We start from the raw sequence: 23,305 nt of genomic DNA, 5'->3' as shown, positions 1-23,305 counted from the left end.
ATTTGTATATCACACAAAAAAAACATTCTGGACAATGGATGAAGTTTTATACATAGCAGATTGTGGATAAATACTTCTCCTTGGCTGAGAGTCAAAGCCCCCACTTCAGGACCCTGGACAGCATATGGTCTTACTGTCTCTGCCACAAACCCCTCTACTGCACATTCATGTGCATTGGCAGAGAGCAGCAGCACATTAGGCTATAAGCGTTAACACATGCCTATGTTACAGACAGCCACTCTCTGTCATATAGGACCTAGGCCAAAACATAAAGGGGTGTTCTCCACAGTAAAACCAAAACATGAACTGTGCTTATGTCTTCAATAAGCTTTTTTGCAAGTCAGCAGTTGGAGAGTGATCAAGTTGAAGTCACACCCCAGTAACAGTAGCCTAACACGTCTGACCTCCTACCAGAGCAGACATAAAGGATCCCAGGCAGGGGCTGATCTGAAGGACTACTAAGCCCATGTGCACCACATGACTATGTAGTAGGCCTAATCCTATTGCAGGAAGTCCTGGTCTTTCCAGGTGACATACAGCAAACTTTAACTACCGCTATTAACTCAATTGCAGACATGATTACTGTCAGGAAAAGAGACATCATCTGGAGAGCTACTTGGAGTTTGACCTTTATATGACATACTTTATATAGGTCAACGTTTACGCCTAGCCTATATCATATAACCATAACATTGCACTTGATGGAATACAGTGAACAAGAGGAATTCTTCTTACCTGACTCGTTCTGCTTCTGCTCGTCGGCATTGATGTTGATGACTTGGATGGGGAGTCCGTCTGGGCCCACAGTGGCTGTAGCCCCGGTGGGCTTGTCCACGGCTGAGATCATGGAGGTCAAGGGGGCGAATGTGAAGTACTCTGTATCGATGTCTGTGGTGGTGTCCTGGCCTTCAGTCAAGGTTTCACTAGGGGACTCAGGGATGTGAGTGGTGGGCTCTTCAATGACCTGATCACCTGAGGTCACATCATCAGCTGACGTCTCACTCTCGATGAGAATGGTGGCTGCTGTTGGGTTCACTGAGGAAGGTTGCTTAGAGGTCACGGTTGCATGTGAAGTGGTGTTAGTAGGTTCAGTTGGTGGGGCCTGTGTTTGACTCGCATCCTCCTTGTACAGAATGGCTGGTGTCTCTACATCATGAGGAAGAGGTTTCTGTGTGGGCTCAGCTTTAGAAACGCCTTCTGTCTCAGCCAGGTGTGTGACCGCTTGCACGATTGAGTATTGGGATGAGGGTGTGGTCGGGGCATCAGTTGCTGAGCCATCTAAAGGCTTCGATGATGACTTTGTTGGTATTGCTGAGCTTGTAGCTCCTGATTGTGTCGGGGTGGTGGTCTCCATGCCGGTGCCGGGCTCTGTATCACACACGATGGTGGTAATCATGGTTGTTTCATCCATGAGAGTGGTGGTAGAGGTGCTTGTTGAGGGATCTTCATGCACTGCTTGGGTTGGTGGAACTGGTGGGGTATCCTCTACAAATCCTGCAGTTCCAATCTCATCAACATAGTCTGGGAAGGGGGTCGTTGAATGAAGGCCCTCCTCAGAGGATGGCTCTCTTTCTGGGGACGCTGTTGTGCCAATGGGACTGGATGAATCAGTGTGGGTGCTAAGTGTGCTTCTGTCCTCAGTGTTTACTGCCACTGTAGATGATGCCCTTGGTGTAGGTGACAAGGTGACCGCAGCAGTGGAGCCCAAGTCAACGATGGTTTCGGGACCCATTCCACTGCCCTCCACATCTTCAGTGAATAATGTCACCACCATACTGGAAGTAGCAGTGGATATTGTGGGTGGGGTAGTTTCAGTGATGACTGCATCAGAGGATTCCTCAAGGACCTCTGCTGTTGTGGGCAGCGCAGTGGCCTCAACTTCACTATGATCAATGGGTTGAGAAGTAGTTCCACTTACAGACGCATCTGGAGTGGTGGAGTCAATCAACATTGTGCAATCGTCTGTGGATTCAAGAGTGGAGGGCTGTTCAGTTACATGTAGACTGGACTCATATATAGTGTTCTCAGTACTAACAGGTTCATCTGTAGTTTCCTCGGAGGTGATTGGTTCAGTTGGTTCGGTTGTCGAAACTGATTGGGCGTCTATCAGGTCAGAGGTCATCTCTACAGTGATCCCTTCCAGGGTGGTTTCCTCTGTGTTTCCGTGAGCAAACATGGGTTCTGTGCTTGGAGAGGCAGGCTGAACTGTGCCCACTTCTATCACAGAGTGATCCTCTGGTTCTTCTGTGGGCTCAGCCAGTCTCTCCCCAGATTCTGTCCTCGATAGCTGGGCCACGGCGGTATCTACGGACCCTTCAGGTTTGGCATCTTCTACCTGGATGGCTGCAGTAGCCTGAGGGGGAGCAGTGGAGGTAGAATCACCAGGATGTGGACTTCCTGTTGTGATGGGTGGAGCTTGGAACGTGTCTCCGCGGTGAGGGACCGACTCCACATGGCTTGGGCTTTCCTCAAAGTCATCGACGTTGTAATCGGGGAAGGGTGTTGGTGTGAAAATGTCACCCTCTTGTTCTGCAGCGGCAGTGGTGTGTGGCAAGGTCACCTCCTCAAGATCGTCTTCATGTGTTACCAGGGTGGGGCGAGGCGGTACCATACTGGTTGAGAACATAGACAAAGGGGCCGCTGTTTCGGCTGATTCTCCGGTCTCTGAAACAAGTTCAGAACTTGGGGTCTGAGTAGTGCTGCCTCTGTCCAGGGGAGAGAGCGCTGTAGTGGGACCAATGGCGGATGTGGCCAGCATGGGGGGGGGCATGGTAGCACCCTCCACAGACACTTCCACCCAGGTCGTCTGATTTATCAGCTCCTTCCTAGCTGAGGATGGAGAAAGAGAAATAAAGTGAATTACTGTCAATTAAATCCCCAGACCGAAAAACAGCAGACCAAAATAACAAATGACCAGCATAGGAACATTTGTCCAGGCCCAAAAATACTTTGTTACATAAGATCGGAGTGATTAATAGCCAGTAAATTAATATCCCAGCGTTTTATTTTTGGACCACATAATTATCTAATCATTCTATTTTCAAACTACCTAGTTCCTGTCTGAGGCTCCTTGGCTGGCACCAGAATGGCATGTTTGTCTTGGCTATACCTTGCCAACTCACTCAGTCCACCAGGTTTCCCACAGCACTACCCACTTACAATACAGCACACATGCTGGTATATGGCACAACGCCAGTATAGACTTCAGTATAAACCCTACAGTGAGAAGTAGTCTTTAGAAGACCCAGCCTCTAGACCTACAAAATCAGCCAAACCTAAATACTGCAAACTCTGAAATAAAAAATGAAATGACAACAAAATAACAAAGAAAATAATAATGATTGATTAATATTATTGACTAATTGTTTATGAAACAAAGCAGAGTCATCCCCTTCTTTACCAAACTGCGGGCCCATTCTTACAACATTCTGTACTCTTTCAGAGTTTATAATAATTTGTAACACTTGTTCAAAAGTCTTTCTTCTTGTGAGGAAAACAACTAAATGAGAGTGAAATACCAGGCATGGATCAATAACATTGTATTGACATGGCATGGGAGTGTAGGGCATGAAATAACTCTGTGTAAACATGACACTTAGAGAGACATCATTGTCTTGGGGGACTTACCCACAAAGCTTTGACAGCTAGTGTTTTTACCCCTGGTCCAACCATGAATCCACCCTTACTCTCTAAGAAATAATGATATAATTCTGAAATGGTATGGAGGAGACTCTATGGAGCATTGGTTTTGGAAGCAGTTTCACAGCATCCACCCCAGAGGCTTGTGATCATAACAAGGGTGGACATTACCAAGCAAAGGTCATAAACTGTGTCTAGAAGTCCAATATTATCATGTTAATCCACTCTGAATGTTCTTTCCCCCCATTCCCACCACTGGCTAATTTACCTCGCAAAGGCAGAGAATGTAGGTGAGGTCATTTTCAAAGCTTTCTATTTCAGTGCACACTTTGAACGTTCATTTTACATTTCCTATTGTGTCTATGGGCACTCATGGACCATTAAGAGTGAATTAAACAGCACATAAACTTTTGTTGTGGTTTTGGGGAGTGGACCTGAGTCTTGTCTTCTGGTCTCTTCCACCCTGTCCTCCCACAGTCTCTCAATGTTTACTAGTGTTTTCCCTCCATGTGGTCCAGCTCCTGACATTTGTATTTTTTTGTATTTTTTTATGTGGTCACTTGGGCTGCTCCTCCAATATTCCTATTACACAGACTAATAATAATTATGATCCCTCCCTATAAGCTACAGCACTGTATGAATAATAAAAGTTAAGCTGCTAAAAGACCAAGACTGAATTCCTCCCAGACTGCTCTGTGACTGGATCAAAGCTTGATTGTTCAGAAGGCACATACTCACTCGCTCTCTCCCTGTCCCTATGTCTGACCCACTCACACTCCCTCTCACACTCTCTATCTCTATCTCCCTCTCCCTCTCCCTCTCCCTCTCCCTCTCCCTCTCCCTCTCCCTCTCCCTCTCCCTCTCCCTCTCCCTCTCCCTCCCTATCTCTCTCATATACTGTACAGACACAGGCAGTGTGACAGCTTCAGGATCCTCTCCTCAGTGACGCGACACAGACTGTGTAAAGCAGACGGCAACTGTTCAGCATTACGTACTTGCCCTCCTTCTCCAAGCAGCTATCTCTGATGTAAGGTGTGAAACACTTTTTTCCCTAGCAGGAAAAATAGACCCTGGTCTTTTAGAAAGCAGAGGGAGTGCATTATCTCACTGATGTTTGTGTGTGGACACTGTTACTGAGGCCTTTGTTTTCTCCAGTCCAGGGACCAATTATCCCTCCATTTTCCTCCTCTGCCACTCTTTCATCTAACTGACTAATGTTTATACAACATCTTCTTTGGTGTTTTTGTGTTCCTGGAAGGGGAAATTGTGAAGAATTCCAGCCAATGGAAAAGGGGGTACTTGAAAAGCACTTAGGTGAGAACAAAACCAAAAAGCACTGAGAGAGCTAAAATGGAATACACAAAGCGGGAGATCAGGGTGCCCTGTTTGCGTGACCTCCTAACCCTGTGGGTACTTATCACGGCGAGAGCTAGCGTCTCTCAGGGAGACCCAATAGCCTGGCAGGGGGTGGCTTATCTCGCCAACCCTCTTTTAAAAAGATGGAAAGGCCAGTTCAGAGGTCACCGAGGCTGACTGGTTTTAGAAGTCCGGCCAGTAGCTTCATCTATTATCCGAACGTCTGCTCTGATAACTACCAAGTGAGAGTGATGGAAAAGGGGCAAACTCTTGACAGCTGAAACAAGAGGAGAGAGGGGGAAAGAGAGAGATAGGTTGACAGGTGCTGTATCTACACTTTTCGTCATACTGAAAAGTGGTGGCTGATTCCAACTATCATTTGGCTTTACCCGGAGATAGTCATGTTTAGATGCAGTTTACTTGGATAAAATAAGTACAGTGCCTTCAGAAAGTATTCATACACCTTGACATATTGCACTTTTGTTTAGGGAGGGGGGGGGGGGGCTTCTATCAATGTAATTGTCTGCATAATTTCCAATCCTCCATATATATATATATATATATATATATATATATATATATTATTTTCTTTATTATTTTCCCTACCACTCCTCCCCTAATTGGAGTAAACTAATTAAATATATTTTCCTTCTTTCTTTTGTTGTGTTACAGCTTGAATTCAAAATGGATTAAATCAAATGTTTTTTTCTCACCCATCTACACACAATACCAGATAATTACAAAGTGAAAACACGTTTTTAGACATTTTTGCAATTTATTGAAAATGAAAAACATTTACATAAGTATTCACACCACTGAGTCACGACTTTGTAGAAGCACCTTTGGCAGCGTTTAGAGCTGTGAGTTTTTCTGGGTAAGTCTTTAAGAGCTTTCCACACCTGGATTGTCAAATTGGTTGTTGATCATTGCTAGACAACCATTTTCCGGTCTTGCCATAGATTTTCAAGTAGATTTAAGTCAAAACTGTAAGTTGGCCACTTAGGAACATTCATTGTCTTCTTAGTAAGCAACTCCAGTGTATATGTGGCCTTGTGTTTCAGGTTATTGTCCTGCTGAAAGGTGAATTCATCTGCCAGTGTCTGATGGAAAGCAGACTGAACCAGGTCTTCTTTTAGGATTTTTCCTGTGCTTAGTTCCATTCCATTTCTTTTTAATATGTGGAGAGTGGTACTCGGTAAAGTGTGGTATTGGATTTGCCCCAAACATAACATTTTGTATTCAGGACAAAAAGTTAATTGCTTTGCCACATTTTTTGCAGTATTACTTTAGTGCCTTGTTGCAAATAGGAAGCATGTTTTGGAATATTTGTATTCTGTACAGGCTTCCTTCTTTTCCCTCTGTCAATTGGGTTAGTATTGTGGAGTAACTACAATGTTGTTGATCCATCCTCAGATTTCTCCTATCACAGCCATTAAACTCTGTAACTGTTTTAAAGTCACCATTGGCCTCATGGTGAAATCCCTGACTGGTGTCTTTCCTCTCTGGCAACTGAGTTAGGAAGAACGGCTGTATCTTTGTAGTGACTGAGTTTATTGATACATCATCAAAAATGTAATTAATAACTTCACAGTGCTCAAAGGGATATTCAATGTCAAAAATATATATTTTTACCAATAGGTGCCCTTCTTTGTGAGGCATTGAAAAACCTCACGTGGTCTTTGTGGTTGAATCCATGTTTGAAATTCACTGCTTGACTGAGGGACCTTACAGATCATTTTATGTGTGGGGTACATTTACATTTGACATTTTAGTCATTTAGCAGACGCTCTTATCCAGAGCGACTTACAGTTAGTGAGTGCATACATTTTTCATACTGGCCCCCTGTGGGAAACGAACCCACAACCCTGGCGTTGCAAGCGCCATGCTCTACCAACTGAGCTACAGGACAGCGGTACAGAGATGCGGTAGTCATTCATGCAACTTATTATGTTACTTGTTAAGCACATTTTTACTCCTGAACTTATTTAGGCTTGCCATAACAAAGAGGTAGAATACTTATTGACTCAAGACATTTCAGCTTTTGATTTTCTATTAATTTGTAAAAATCTGAAGAACATAATTCCACTGACATTATGGGGTATTGTGTGTAGACCAGTGACAAAAACATCTCAATTTAATCCATTTGATATTCAGGCTGTAACACAACAAAATGTGGAAAAAGTCAAGGGGTGTGAATCCTTTCAAAAGGAACTGCATGTTATCAAGTATTTTAAAAGCGTATATTTGTATATTTTATGACGGAGTATGTGAAACTGTTTTCTCTGCTCAACTGCACCAATGAGGTTATCCAAGGCTAGCCACAGAGAAAGACAACAAAAAATGTGTCCTGCCTTGAAGTGCAGTAATACAGGTAATAAAACTGGACAGATAATGATTGTGTAGGACTCTCCAACAAATTATTGGTCAATAAATCACCCATTAGTATCAGATTGGGCTATGCATCGAATTCAAAGGCATCATGAGTTTAGAATTATGATTTCACCCTCCTGTTAGCCAATCCCAATTTAGTTGCCAAGGTAACGGGCGGGAACCCAAAAGGACATGCAGTGAGGTCAGTAATTCACTGTACTGGGCTACACAGTGTAGCTCTAGCACAAAATGCACAACGCTCACACATTCTCCTATCAACAAACAAAAGAAACACGAAAGTGAACATCCAAATAAACATGACAATCGATTCAAGATGAGTTATAGACATCATATTGCAAGAAGACTGTTTTGTAGACATTTCGGTATTTGTGTCAGAGAGGGTGCCGAAAATATGAGGATGGGGGGGGGGGGGTGGGGGGGGGGGGGGGGGGGGGGGGTGCAGGAGTTACACACTAAGAGGGTAACATCACAGTTACTCACAGCGCTGGCTGTGCTCTTAGAGTGCTCTTTCAAATCCAAAATGTAACATTTGCACATAGATGAGAATATAACAGTAAAATGCCTATGTGTTTTTACCTTTGAAGCAGTATGCTCCCAGATGGGTGAAGGGTTCTGGGAAGCCTGTCTGGTTCCTGTAGCGGTACATTGTCCTGACGCCCAGCAGACCGCCGCCACACTGCATTCTGGGTACCGCGACGGGGTGGCGAGCGCTGCCATCGGCCAGCCAGCCATAGTCACACCTGTCCAGACCCTGTCGCCAGGCGGAGTGGAGCTGACCCGGCGATGCCAGGACAGCGTTCCTGTTTTCACACTCCTCCTTTGCCTCCTCAAACGTCATCTTACGGGTCACGGGTGCATAGTACACCTCACCTTAGACAAACAGGGATTACATGTAAAAGGTGACTTTCTAGTGACCGGTGATTGTCAAGCAAATAACTGTCGGTCTCATGGTAATTGACCGTTAATTAACATAAATACATTTAGCATCTCCTGGCTTCCACACATAGCCTACAAACCACTGATGCAGACCTTTGGAACATCTACATTTTAAAGGTCTAATAAATCCATGTAATATAGTCTACACCTTCACAATAAATCAATGATTTATTTTAGACAGGTCTAAAGAAGCATGATATGAAGAAAAAGTAGTGTATTTCAGAATAAACGAATAGCATACTCTGAGTTGTCCTTATGTTAGGTCCTAATGTGGCTTTGCCAAATGGTTGTGGGATACACTAGTTCATTTAGCAGAAAAGATTTGCTTAGAATTCTGTGGCATTATTTTATATTATTTTATAATATGAAGAATACAATTGAACAAAGCTGAATAAAATATATATATATTTTCTCCAAACGTTTTTGAGGGAGTGCGCACATGTGGCTATTCTGTGTTGAGCGGTTAACAAAGAAATAGGGACTCCTATGTACTTAATGTAGAGTTATTAATATAACTTTAGTTGTTCTACAAACGTTGGGCTATATGTTTGGATTTTTAATATATTGTAAGGCTGCATGATGCGACTCTAATGATGATTTGAAAAAAGTCGCTTGAAAGGCATGAGCTCCTCTTTGTTTTTTGCGCAGGCTGTACACACTTCATTAGTCTCTCATTCACAATTTGACAAGCACTTGATAATGCCTCGGATTTCACGGCGGCATCCCCTTTGTGGCCGTAATGCACCCTAAAATAATCCATGCCTTTTGCGGTCAGTGGTCGTTGTGCCCTTCTCCCTGAGTGCTTCCTCACTTACATGGCTCTCCATCATGTCATAAGGTTTTTCTCACAGGCTACAAGTGAAGACAGACCCATTGGGGATGCAACTGCGCGCGTCCTTATCCAATTCCGAGGTGCATATTGAAGACATTGGAAGAACTGTCCACATATACTTTTCGTCAGCCAACGAGATGAGTAGGCCTAACGAACAGCAAAATCACTAGCCTATGTCAATCTACTATCCCCCATAGTACAAAACTCGACCTATTTTATTATGTGTGAGAAATAAATATTCCAAACATAGTCTGGGACAGTTGTGGGGTGCAATAGTTCCCAAATTAATACAACCGCTAGTATAACAACAACAAAATTACGCAATGTGGCTGACGCAACAGATCAGAACGTTTAGCTTAAAATGTTGATTAACTATTAGGCTATTTCTTCACATTACAAGCGCAGCAATGCACACATGGCAGTAGGCTATAAGTGCGAATGTTCCATTTGCGGGAAAACACCATTATCAAAAGTGACCGCAAATGGGATTATGCATGTAATGCTTTATTATAAAGGTGCATTTTTATGGTGAAAATTATCTTCCCCAAACTTTAAACTCACACGCTGCTTATGTATGCCAGTTAGGCTCTAAACCCCTTGTAAACCCCTATGCTACATGAGATGTGCGACTATGATCCGAAAAAGTTGCCCAAAAAAGGCAGTTTCTTATGCTGGGCATCATTCATAAGTGATAATATATAAGTGATTGGCTAATATTGTCACCCATCAGACTATTCTTGATTTAATCTTGTCTTTACATATACTAAATAATATATGTGTGAAATTTGTTTTGATTTAATGGACCATTATCATGCACCTGTCTCGAAACAGGGGTAGCAGGAAAAAAAAATATGTCATCTATGCACTTAATTAGCTAATGTAGGACGCTTTTCCTGTGGTTAATTTTCATGCCAGCCAGGTAGGCTATACTCCTGTTGTAAAGATAAACAAGGTGCTTAATATTAGGAAAGTTGAGAAATAAATATAGTAGGCCTAGTCTGCAGAAAGCTGATGGGATCCTCCTCTTTTTAGTAGAGGCCATCACTCTGTTTCCTAGTGTAATTGCATAGCCTATAGAAATGTTGTGCAACATGAGCTCATGGGCTCTCATGAAGTGTTTGATTAGATTTTCTAATACATTTGCATTGATGTCAGAGTGATTAGAGGGACAATAGAGTGCTGAGTACCAGGCAGTTAGCAAGTTTGGTAGGCTACTAATGACCAGCAGCAGCATCAGAGCTTGGAGAAGCCTAATTACCATGACTAAACGGTCACATGGAATTTGACTGCCTTCATGACTCGTGACCGCCGGTGTGGTGGTAATACGGTCACTGCAACAGCCCTAGGAATGAATTATATCATTCCAATTTGACCATGGTAGCAGTTTCATAGAGATATAGACCCATAATTACAACCCAGTGTCAATGCTGTGTAGGGCTCTGAGCCCAAACTTTCTCCCACTAATTCATTTAGGACTACAGTACAGCATTCATTCCATTATCCTGAGGTGGGCTAGCAATGCTGACTATGTGTTTGCACTCTCAAAGACGGTCTGTCCCTCATGCCATTAGCTCCCCCACACTGGGTGTGGCAGTCCATTGTTAATGTGGTCAACTTAATTTTTTAAAACGTAGGTTTCCCACTAAATGAAGTAAACACTTATTGGCTGTGTTTTTAACTTGGCAACATAATCAAAACTTGTCAGAAGGAACTACATCTGCTCCTCAGCTGGCCCCCGTCACACTGCATAAAGATAACAATAACACTAATACACCACTGTTACACACGCCAATGGTATTATCTTACTCCTCGCTGACTGATCCAAGAGGATTTGACCTAATACTACCACGAGAAAGATGCTTGTGTTTGCAGAATGACACCTCCCCAGCCATATGACCCACATCCTGATGTGGTGGGGGGATATATGTGGGCTAAATGTTGCATAGCCCAAATAATTGTAGTCTCACACCTGCACTCTTAGAAAAAAAAGGGTTCCAGAAGGGTTTTTCAGCTGTCCCCATAGGAGAACCCTTTTTGGTTCCAGGTAGAAACCTTTTCCAAAGAGGGTTCTACCTAGTACCAAAAAGGCTTCTACAAAGGATTATTCTATGGAGACAGACGTATAACCCTTTTAGGTTCTAGATAGCACTTTTTTTTCTAAAATGTGCCTTAGGTTTAGTGGCGTGAGGAGTGATGTTAGAGCTCATAAATGAGCGATGGGCATGCTGCACCTGAGGTTCAATTTGTCAGTAGGCTCAGCGTGTGTAGAAACTCACTTCTCCCCTAACTAGCATCAGTGTACTCTACACCTGTGCGTGGTTCCATTGGATGTGCTCATCCTGCATAGGTTTTCATTGGATGTATCACTAGGCCACTTCCTTCCACATTTTATCCTCTTACCATTCAGCTTGTCCACATAACAGTACACATCATAGGTCTCTGTGGCCTTTCGGGGTCCATATGTCCTCACTCCAGGCTTCCCCTGCAGGTTGCCATAGCAGCCAGGTCTCGGTCTAGTGATTGGGTATCTAAACATGCAAAGAAAAGATAAGATCATGTAATTGATCGGCAAACAGAAATGTGATTGTGTCAGTCACCCTATAACTTCACACCATAAAATTATAACAAAGACAAAAGGGACTCCCAGGTGAGTTAGAATACAGCTGGAACTGTCACTGGCTTGAACAATCTCAGTATATGTGCAGTTCACATTCAGACCAATTGAAAACTATGGCAGAGTGGGTCAAAACCAGTTACCAGTAGCCTGGGAGCCAGTCCTTTTCTGATTAAACCAATGACTTCTACTTTGTCTTTGACACAAACATATAATTGATGGTCGTCTTTCTTTTTTTCTTATTTTTTTGGGGGGGTAGATCAGCTTTAATACTGCAGATAGATGTAATTGTAATTATCTGCATAATTTCCAATCCCTAATACTTTTGTTTGTAAATATATATATATTAAATATATTTTCCTTTACTATTTTCCCCTAACCCTACCACCCCTCCCCTAATTGGAGTAAACTAATGGACAACAACACTTAAGCTTCTACTTCCAGCTTATATATACTATATCAATTTTACGGACACAATGTGTTTTACAATAGTTATCTTTTGTTTGTTTTTAATCCCAACCTCCAGCTACCATCAACCCCTCTCATCTATCTCTGAAGACCATCCAGTTTGTTTTCTATTTTGCCATATATTTTTAACTGTGTTGTGATGTTTCACAAAAGTTCTGAAGATTTCTATTCTCATAGTTTCTACAGATTGTAAGTTAAAGATAAACATTTTTGCTAAAAGTATTATTATATCATTTATCGATTGACTAGGACTTTTCAAATCACCCAGTAGTGCTATCTGTGGAGTTAGCTCCAGGTAACTTCTTCAACCATTCCTGGACCTGCGACCAAAAACAAGCTACATATGGACAGTACCAAAACAAATTATCTAATTATTTGGTTTCTTCGCAAACAAAATCTGCAGAGCTGGGATGGTTGTATCCCCCAAATATACACTGCTCAAAAAAAATAAAGGGAACACTTAAACAACACATCCTAGATCTGAATGAATGAAATAATCTTATTAAATACTTTTTTCTTTACATAGTTGAATGTGCTGACAACAAAATCACACAAAAATTATCAATGGAAATCAAATGTATCAACCCATGGAGGTCTGGATTTGGAGTCACACTCAAAATTAAAGTGGAAAACCACACTACAGGCTGATCCAACTTTGATGTAATGTCCTTAAAACAAGTCAAAATGAGGCTCAGTAGTGTGTGTGGCCTCCACGTGCCTGTATGACCTCCCTACAACACCTGGGCATGCTCCTGATGAGGTGGCGGATGGTCTCCTGAGGGATCTCCTCCCAGACCTGGACTAAAGCATCCGCCAACTCCTGGACAGACTGTGGTGCAACGTGGCATTGGTGGATGGAGCGAGACATGATATCCCAGATGTGCTCAATTGGATTCAGGTCTGGGGAACGGGCGGGCCAGTCCATAGCATCAATGCCTTCCTCTTGCAGGAACTGCTGACACACTCCAGCCACATGAGGTCTAGCATTGTCTTGCATTAGGAGGAACCCAGGGCCAACCGCACCAGCATATGGTCTCACAAGGGGTCTGAGGATCTCATCTCGGTACCTAATGGCAGTCAGGCTACCTCTGGCGAGCACATGGAGGGCTGTGCGGCCCCCCAAAGAAATGCCACCCCACCTGTGGACGTCGGGCCCTCATACCACCCTCATGGAGTCTGTTTCTGACCGTTTGAGCAGACACATGCACATTTGTGGCCTGCTGGAGGTCATTTTGCAGGGCTCTGGCAGTGCTCCTCCTGCTCCTCCTTGCACAAAGGCGGAGGTAGCGGTCCTGCTGCTGGGTTGTTGCCCTCCTACGGCCTCCTCCACATCTCCTGATGTACTGGCCTGTCTCCTGGTAGCGCCTCCATGCTCTGGACACTATGCTGACAGACACAGCAAACCTTCTTGCCACAGCTCGCATTGATGTGCCATCCTGGATGAGCTGCACTACCTGAGCCACTTGTGTGGGTTGTAGACTCCGTCTCATGCTACCACTAGAGTGAAAGCACCGCCAGCATTCAAAAGTGACCAAAACATCAGCCAGGAAGCATAGGAACTGAGAAGTGGTCTATGGTCACCACCTGCAGAACCACTCCTTTATTGGGGGTGTCTTGCTAATTGCCTAGAATTTCCACCTGTTGTCTATTCCATTTGCACAACAGCATGTGAAATGTATTGTCAATCAGTGTTGTTTCCTAAGTGGACAGTTTGATTTCACAGAAGTGTGATTGACTTGGAGTTACATTGTGTTGTTTAAGTGTTCACTTAATTTTTTTTTGCAGTGTATAACATTCTATTGGTTGCAAGAATTTTGTATAATAATTTAAATTGAACAATTCTAAGTTTTGAATTTTGCGTATCAGTTCATAAACTATGTGCCATGGAATCGGTCTCTTCCCAACTATTTTGCAATCTATATGGCACAGCTGTCAATTTTTTGGTCCTTAAATGAAACTGGTATACTTTTTAATTAATCACTATGTTCTTTAACCAATGTTGGTCTTTAATGCAGGGCCAACAGACAAGTTCCTTAATTTTTCCCCCTTCCACTTGCCTCTTCCATTTTTGCAGTAATGCTGCAATTAGTTGGTTGTAATTTTGGGTAGAGCAGACATTTCCATATATTTGTGTTAGCTGCATGTGTGACATAACTCCACCAGTCCTATTTATGGTATCATTTACAAAGATTACACCTTTTAATTTTTTTTTTCTTCTAAATAATCATGTTTTTTTAATCAATTAGTATATTTGAATTAACCACAATATTTGTTGTATTATTTGTTCTCTTTTCTGGTGGATTAAACTGAAATTGCAACCAACTTTCTATGGCTTGTTTTAAAAATAGCAACGTTTTGGAGATTATTTCATTTTCTTACCTAACTGACAGATCTGCGATCCAGCCAGCATCACAGTGGTCAAAGCCGTCCTCATAGGCTGATTTCAGCTGGTCAGGCGTGGCAATGGAGGCTCCTATGGTTTGGCAGGCCTGGACAGCACTCTCATAGTTCATGGTGTACCTGCTGGTACTTGCCCGGTAGTGAAACACAACACCTGGGAATAAACACATACACACATAAAGACATATTTGGTCCTGTGTAAAAAAGTAAAATAGTAAAACTGAATCAGGGGTAATGTCTAAAGCCTTGCTCACATTGGCAATTTGAAGTGACTCAAAAAATGTTTTTTTGCATATCCAATTCGAATCTGTTCTTTTTCCTGCAGTCTGAACAGCCAAAAAGCACATGGAATCGGATATTTCAAGCCACATTTCAAACCATCTTCGTAGATGGTTTGAAGTCAGATACAAATCTGATTCTGTCCATGACAGGCATAGTTGTCACCTTAGCTTGCTACATAACTTCTGCGAGATCAGCCTGCACCACTGCCCACACACCTGTCATTACTATGACAACTAGTGTAGCCATGTCAGCAAATGACTGCTGTCTGAACACCCACAAATCAGATTTGGCCACTTGTAACTTCCCGTTTGTACAGTCAATATTCCCAAACCGATTTGATAAACAAAACTGATTTGAGCATTAAGGCCTGCAGTGTGAACAAGGCTTAATAGCACACGTGTGAAATAAATCAGGGTCTATGTTTCTTGTGATGATACAGTATATTACAATTTAGCGGAAGATTACTAGAATACTCTGCAATGACCACAAGATAACTCTGGATGATTTATAGACGATGCCATGGCCCTGACTTCCCATATTTGTGTAAGTAGACTGACGGATGCTATGATTATAATTGTAGCGATGGGCGGTTGTGTCTCTGTGAAAGCCAAAGCTATCCCATATCAACCCATATCTGTTTTCAACATATCCCAAATTTGAGCTATGTCTCCCAGATAAGGTAACACCCAAAATAAAGATGGGGTATATAGGCTTGATCTTGTGAGTTTCCTTGAATGGTTCGCTACACACTTACATGATAGCGCAGCGGTAATCAGAGCCATAGCTCTGGAACTCTTCTATCCAACTTGGAACATAGACCATAAACATAACAAGATTCAACTTTGTATGGTAACACCTTATCCATGACTGACCTTAATGTGTTTGTCTTTCATCTGATCACGTAGTTTTCCTGATGAGAAGACTCAATTAGCCTACCCACTACCCACTGTTTACAATCAGAAACTGTTGTGATGCAAAATTTAGGGGAAAAGACGGTTTAACTAATAACAGATGTACTCACTTCAAACCAATGATATAATGATTAATACATATTGTTGGCTAGGCTATGCACAACCAAGGGGATAAAACAAGATGTCTTATTATTAGAGAAGACACTGGGGTCAGCATAAGGGAAGAAGCAGAGAAACGGACTATAAGTTTTACTGTAAATGTTTTGAGTGTGGATTAAGTAAGTATCAGCAAAACCATAATGGCAAATATAAGCATCATAACCAAAACCGTTTTTCCATAGCCCACAAGACCGAACTGGGCATACTATTATAAAGCTAACCTTCACTCGACCTCTTATAGATTGTAGAGAGGTGTAAATAACAGGGGTGAAAAGAGACAGAATAAAAACAGATGACACCAACCGTTGACATTGAGGTTGACCGTGTCCTGCGTGTCCTCGATGCCGTACATGACCTCGCAACGGTAGGTGCCGGCATCGCTGGCTCTGAGCTTCACCATGGTCAGAGAAGAGTCCCCCACATCCTCTGGGTGGCTGGGCACCGACACGCGATTCCTGTAGATGGAGCCTATTTTAATCTTGCCGTTTTGGGCCACCAACACTGTGAATTCCTTTTCCCCATCCATTTTGGTCCATTTGATGCGCAGGTAGTCGGTGCTGGGGGTGGTGCCTTTGGCGTTGATGGTGGGCATGGTAGTGGGTATGGTGGAGAAGTGGCACGGCAGAACTACCTTCCCCGAGAGGGAGCCACTCACGGGCCTCATCATGGTTAATGTGTTGGAGACTGGGAAACAGTACAAAAGGTCTAGGTAAGGCAGTGAAAATAGATAGGTTACTGAACAAGTGCATGTTTTTTCACAATCAATGGAATCAGAGAATAACAATGTCAGCTGTGGCACAGTAACAGCATGGGTGATATTGGACAACAACAACACACAATACATTGATTCAAGGTTGTGCCCTTTGACCACACTATCCAAGTTTTTCCTCTATTTGTTTATATAAAGTCTGTGACAAGGTCTTAATAAAAAGTACAACATTCTATTCAAAGTTCAAATCACTCTTTAAGGACGTTTAATTAGTCAAGTGGGTAACACTTTACATTAAGTTGTCCCTATTACTATGTAACTACACAGTAATAACTGTAGTAACAACATTGTAATCACATAGGTGTTACTATGTAATTACATGGTAACAAGGTTGTAGTGCTATCAGTTATTATGCAATTGGAACAAGGAATGTGTAATTACACATCCATTTGCTTGCATTACCATCGAATCCAAATTTAAACAGGCTCCTGAAGAGCTTCTACCCCCAAGCAATAAGACTGCTAAATATCTAACAAAAAGGCTTCATGGTTTGACCCTTGTATTTATTTAAATGTTTGCACTGTCTCTATACACACTCACAGTACTCTACACACTCACGCACACTGACACTCCAACACACACATTTATTCTGACTCTACACAAACGCACATACAATCTTCATTAACGCTGCTGCTACTCTGTTTATCATACATCCTGGTCCTCTGTAGCTCAGCTGGTAGAGCACGGCGCTTGTAACGCCAAGGTAGTGGGTTCGATCCCCAGGACCACCCATACACAAAAAAAAATTATGCACGCATGACTGTAAGTCGCTTTGGATAAAAGCGTCTGCTAAATGGCATATTTACTCTGTTTATCATACATCCTGATGTCTAATCACCTTACCCTTACACTGTAGATACCTACCTCTATCACTCCAGTATCCCTGCACTTTGTAAAGATGGTATTGGAACCGACCCTGTATATAGCGTCTTACTTTCTCGTGTTCTTCTTATTTCTTATTTTTATTTGTCATGTGTAGGGCTGTGGCGGTCATGAAATTTCGTCAGCTGGTGATTGTCAAGCAAATAACTGTCGGTCTCACGGTAATTCACCGTTAATTAACATAAACACATTTAGCATCTCCTGGCTTCCACATATAGCCTAAAGGCCACTGATGCAGACCTTTGGAACATCTACATTTAAAAAAGTCTAATAAATCCATGTAATATAGCCTAGACCTTCACAATGAATCCATTATTTATTTTTAGACAGGTCTAAAAAAGTGTAGTCTATTTCAGAAGAACAGAAGAGCATACTCTGAGTTGTCCTTATGTTAGGTCCTGATCTGACTATGCCAAACGGTTGTGGGTTAAACTAGTTCATTTAGCAGAAAAGATTTGCTTAGAATTCCGTGGCATTATTTTATATTATTTTATAGTATGAAGAATACAATTGAACAAAGCTGAATAAAATATATATATATTTTCTCCAAACGATTTGAGGGAGTGCGCACATGTGGCTATTCTGTGTTGAGCGGTTAACAAAGAAATAGGTACTCCTATGTACTTAATGTAGAGTTATTAATATAACTTTAGTTGTTCTACAAACGTTGGGCTATATGCTTGGATTTTTAATACATTGTAAGGCTGCATGATGCGACTCTAATGATGATTTGAAAAAAGTCGCTTGAAAGGCACGAGTTCTGCTTTGTTTTTGCGCAGGCTGTACACATTAGTCTCTCATTCACAATTTGACAAGCACTTGATAATTTCACGGCGGCATCCCCTTTGTGGCCGTAATGCACCCTGAAATAAACATGCCTTTTGCGGCAAGTGGCCGTTGTGCCCTTGGCCCGGAGTGGCGCGTTGTGCCCTTCTCCCTGAGGGCTGCGAGCTCCTAAGCACCTCTCACTCACATGGCTCTCCATCACGTGATCGGGTCTTTCTCACAGGCTACAAGTGAAGACAGACACATCGGGGACGCAACTGCGCGCGTCCTTATCCAATTCCGAGGTACATATTGAAGATATTGAAAGAACTGTCCACATTTACTTTTCGTCAGCCATCAAGATGACTAGGCCTAACGAACAGGAAAAGCACTAGCCTATGTCAATCTACTATCCCCCATAGTACAAAAGTCGACCTATTCTATTCTGTGCGAGAAATAAATTTTCCAAACATAGTCTGGGACAGTTGTGAGATGCAATAGATCCCAAATTAATACAGCCAGTGGCATCAAAAACCCTTTTTACGTAATGTGGCTGACGCAACAGATCAGAACATTTAGCTTAAAATATTGATAAACTATTAGGCTATTTCTTCACATTACAAGCGCAGCAGTGTGCACATGGCAGTAGGCTACAAGCGCGAATGTTCCATTAGCGGGAAAACACCATTATCAAAAGTGAACACAAATGGGATTATGCATGTAATGCTTTTATTATAAAGGTGCATTTTTATGGTGAAATTTTTCTTCCCCAAACTTGAAACTCACACGCTGCTTATGTATGCCAGTTAGGCTCTAAACCCCTTGTAAAGCGAATTAATGTGCTTAATTTTAAGAAGTTATTTGGCCACTTTAGTTGTGAGACAAACCTTATCAAAACATATAGGAATTCGGCCTATGCTACATGAGATGTGTGACTGTGATTAGAAAAAGTTGCAAAAAAAGGGCAGTTTCTTATACTGGGCATCATTCACAAGTGATAATATATAAGTGATAGGCTAATATTGTCACCCATCAGACTATTCTTGATTTAATCTTGTCTTTACATATACTAAATAATATATGTGAGAAAGTTGTTTTGATTTAGAATGGACCATTATCATTCACATGTCTTTTTAGTAGAGGCCATCACTGTTTTCTAGCGCAATTGCATAGCCTATAGAAATGTAGCGCAACATGAGCTCATGGGATCTCATGAAGTGTTTGATTAGATTTTCTAATACATTTGCATTGATGTCAGAGTGATTAGAGGGACAATAGAGTGCTGAGTATCAGGCAGTTAGCAAGTTTGGTAGGCTACTAATGACTATCTGCAGCATCAGAGCTTGGAGAAGGCTAATTACCGCGACTAAAAGGTCACGTGGAATTTGACTGCCTTCATGACTGCCAGTGTGGTGGTAAGACGGTCGCCGCAAAAGCCCTAGTCATGTGTTTTTGTTCTACCTTATGTTATTTTTAGTACTACATTGATATTGATTACTGCATTGTTGGGTTTAGAGCTTGCAAGAATGCATTACACTGTACTTGTGTGCGTGACATTGAAACTTGAAACTTAATACCAAGGTTGATAAATAGGCTAGGACCTGGCAACACAATTGTAACAAGGCACACCCTGTCATTAACTACCGGTCATTTTCAAATAGTTTATTTCTATGTTATGACCTGGCTCAAAGGCTATACCGAATCAAGTGTAATGTAAGAACAATGTAGTTACGTACTTGTATCTATCATGTACCCAGGAGCAAGCAACTTAATGTAAAGTGAAACCCAGTAGGCTCACCTTTATAATGACTATGTAGTTACAATGTAACAACCTTCGCAGACAATAGGCTGACCAGGATAAATTAGGAGACAAGAGAAAAATATGTATAACCCTTTTAGTTACATTGTACTTACAATGTAACAATCTTGACTAGTGACTAGGCGACAGGATAGATAATAAAGAGTAGCAGCAGAGTACAGTATGTGATGAGTCAAAATAGTGGAACAAGATTCTATTTAATTACATGGTAATAAGGTTGTAGCGCTATCAGTAATTACACATGTGAAATAACCTTTGGCTGTGTAATTACACATCCCTTGTTCCAATTGTGTAATAACTGCTAGCACTACAACCTTGTTACCATGTAATTACATAGAAACACCTATGTAACTACTATGTTGTTACTACAGTTTGTACTGTGTAGTTACATAGTAATAGGGACAACTTCATGTAAAGTGTTACCGTCAAGAGCATTGCTATTTTGCTATGAACTTCTCATTCAATAACATACACAGAGGGTGTTACATTTACTCCAAGTCTATATAAAAAAAAACATGGATCATAGTACCAAACTGGCCCTTGGGAAGTCAATCCTCATCCTCAAAATTATGGGTGGGGAGCCTTCCAGTGATATATTGTATATACAGTATGTGTGTATAAAAAAAAGTGTATTACATAAAATAGAGTTCCCCACCCACAAAATAAAGGTCAAACAGGAAAGGCATGTCTTCATCCTTAAAAGTTGTTCCACTGCTATACTACTTGTCCTGAACCATAAGACCAACTGATTAATTGTTCTTCCTGGGTATCAGCACTAAAAAGATTGGCTAGTTTCCCAAACAAAGATTTAGCCTAGTCAGACTAAGAAGCACTTTCAATGGAGAATGTAGGAAGAATGTAGCGGACATGAGTCAGGTACATGGTAGCTCATGGTCTCGGTGATGGGTAGCCATGCCTGCGACTTCAAAATTACTGTTGGCCCTCTGCCCAAAAGTCTAACGGTCAAGAAGTTGGATTCTCCCGTGTGAGACCCAGGTTCAGATAATGCCTGTGAAATTAGCATTGCATCTGGTCATTTTAGACCAACGTTTCCCAACTCCAGTCCTCGAGTACCCCAAACAGCACACATTTGTTTTGTTGCCCCTGGACAAGCACACCTGATTCAGCTTGTCAAGCCCTCAATGAGTTGAATCAGGTGAGTTTGTCTGGGGGGCAACAACAAAAATGTGTGCTATTGGGGGTACTCGAGGACTGGAGTTGGGAAAACACTGTTCTAGACAACTTAAACTTTCAGGCAGCAGGTCAGACAGGCAAACAGTCCTCTGGAGCAAGGTTATTCACAATTCCCTATCTTCAACTATTTCTTTGTATAAAGTTATCCACACAAAGTGACTCCCAGTGAGAGCCACACTAAACACAGCGCACACCCTCACAATGCCAGACGCAATGCCATAGCAACAGGCTGAATCACCCTTGGCCATCGGAACAGGATTATCCCATCGGAGGGAATCGATGAACACTCCAAGCAACAATGCGCAGAATGCTTTGGAAGCGGTGTGGGACAGCCCCTAAGGCATGAGCCAAGGCTCTAAACAGAGGGCCTTATTAGGGCTGAGAGGTGAATCCAGCTGTTTTAGCTGAATCCAGACTGGGACCTGGGCTTAATTGAAAGGTGTCCTGTCTGTACCCAGAGATAGGGCCAAGGACCTGAGGCTCTAGCTGCCAACTGTTGCCCAGCACAGGGCTGACCTTACCCTGCTAGGATAGGGCTGAGGACTCACAGTCATTGACTTGGTGTAGTCTGTGTTATTTGTAGACTGGGGTGAAACCTTATTGCTGTGAGACATGGAAACCAGTAAAACACAATAGTTTGCAATTGACTGGGGGCCAAAAAGTTGTGTCTGACCACTTGCAAAACACACACACACACAGAGAAGGTGAGAAGGAGAGAAGGCGAGACAGAGAAACAGACAGAGAGAGAGAGAGAGAGAGAGAGAGAGAGAGAGAGAGAGAGAGAGAGAGAGAGATAGTAGTAGTATTAGTAGGCTACACTTACCAAGCCCAGATACAGTTTGACACAGGCAGTATAACCACAGGATATGTTTTATATTCAGTATCATCTTGAGCCTGAAGGTGGAATGGAAACACATTGCATTAATTGATAGTTATAATGAGACAAACCAGCCATATGCTATAAGGTCTAGCAAGACCCAAGTGGGCAAAATACACATTCATTACAGTGATGTTTCCATTGATTGCCATGCTAGCAAGTTCAGAAGTGAGCCATAGCGGTGCACCAACAAGATAACTATTGTTAGCGGCGAAGCTAACTGGATGATAAGGGAATCCCGATAGGGGGAAATTGGATGTGGTGTCATTCTATAGCCCAGAACTAGCGTCCAGGGTCTCTCTGTTGCTATAATCATGCCCCAACGGTGCTCTAAGGGCAATTTGTCAGTCTGGTCACTTCCTCCGAATGCGTGGGTGGTGAGATTGAGAACCCCATGGAGGTAGCCTCCTGTTGCTGTTGGGTCAAGTCACAAACCTGTGGGAGAAAGGGGGGCCCTGAAGAGTGCCTGTGAGTGGCCTCATTTGCACCAGGGCTATGTAAACACAATTGAAAAGGTTAAGGTAACACATTTATCTGATAGCACTCTGTTCTTTGAGTGGATTGTGGGAGAGTTCAGGGCGGGTAAGCTCTATGTGACATGTTATTTAGTGATTCAAATCTAGAGGTCAATCAATACACTGCACCCTAAAAATAAGTGCGCTCTAGCCTATGTATTTATCAGTAACCTGTCTGTCTGTGGCACTGCCCCGTGTTCTGTCATCTATTTCTCTGTATCATTAATTGCGAGAGAGAGCCTGCTGGGTGGAGAAGATAATGCCTACTAGCTCATCAACCAGTGTATAGCGCGCCATGCTTTGGATAGCCTTGTTTTACAAATTAAACATTTTTTTTCGATAACCATTTACACTGTGCATGAATTCACAAATAGGCTTGCATAGTGTTTGTTATGCGTTCTCCGCTTGTGCATAAAAGTGCGTATGGGCAAACATGTAGCTTAAACAATTGTTGTATCCTTAAGAACTTTCTCAGTGTTTTGGGATATGAAATGCA

The 23,305-nt window shown here is 42.3% G+C and overlaps 1 protein-coding gene across 1 annotated transcript in view; it reads right to left on the bottom strand.

The window, feature by feature from the left end:
* Positions 1-16,655, bottom strand: part of LOC311145014 (versican core protein-like) — a gene marked incomplete at both ends in the record, with an annotated part of 55,638 nt that extends 38,983 nt beyond the window's left edge. Inside the window, 5 exons of the mRNA XM_084181222.1 lie at positions 736-2,829; positions 7,963-8,256; positions 11,555-11,682; positions 14,616-14,790; positions 16,292-16,655. Of these exons, the coding sequence (XP_084037348.1) occupies positions 736-2,829; positions 7,963-8,256; positions 11,555-11,682; positions 14,616-14,790; positions 16,292-16,655 (3,055 nt within the window). The remainder of the gene's footprint in view (positions 1-735; positions 2,830-7,962; positions 8,257-11,554; positions 11,683-14,615; positions 14,791-16,291) is intronic.
* Positions 16,656-23,305: the final 6,650 nt, after the last annotated feature.

This window comes from Coregonus lavaretus (genome assembly GCF_964263955.1).
Source record: "Coregonus lavaretus genome assembly, chromosome: 17".
NCBI lineage: Eukaryota > Metazoa > Chordata > Actinopteri > Salmoniformes > Salmonidae > Coregonus > Coregonus lavaretus.
Note: the sequence above shows the minus strand (reverse complement) of the source record. Positions and strands in the feature narration are given on the sequence as shown.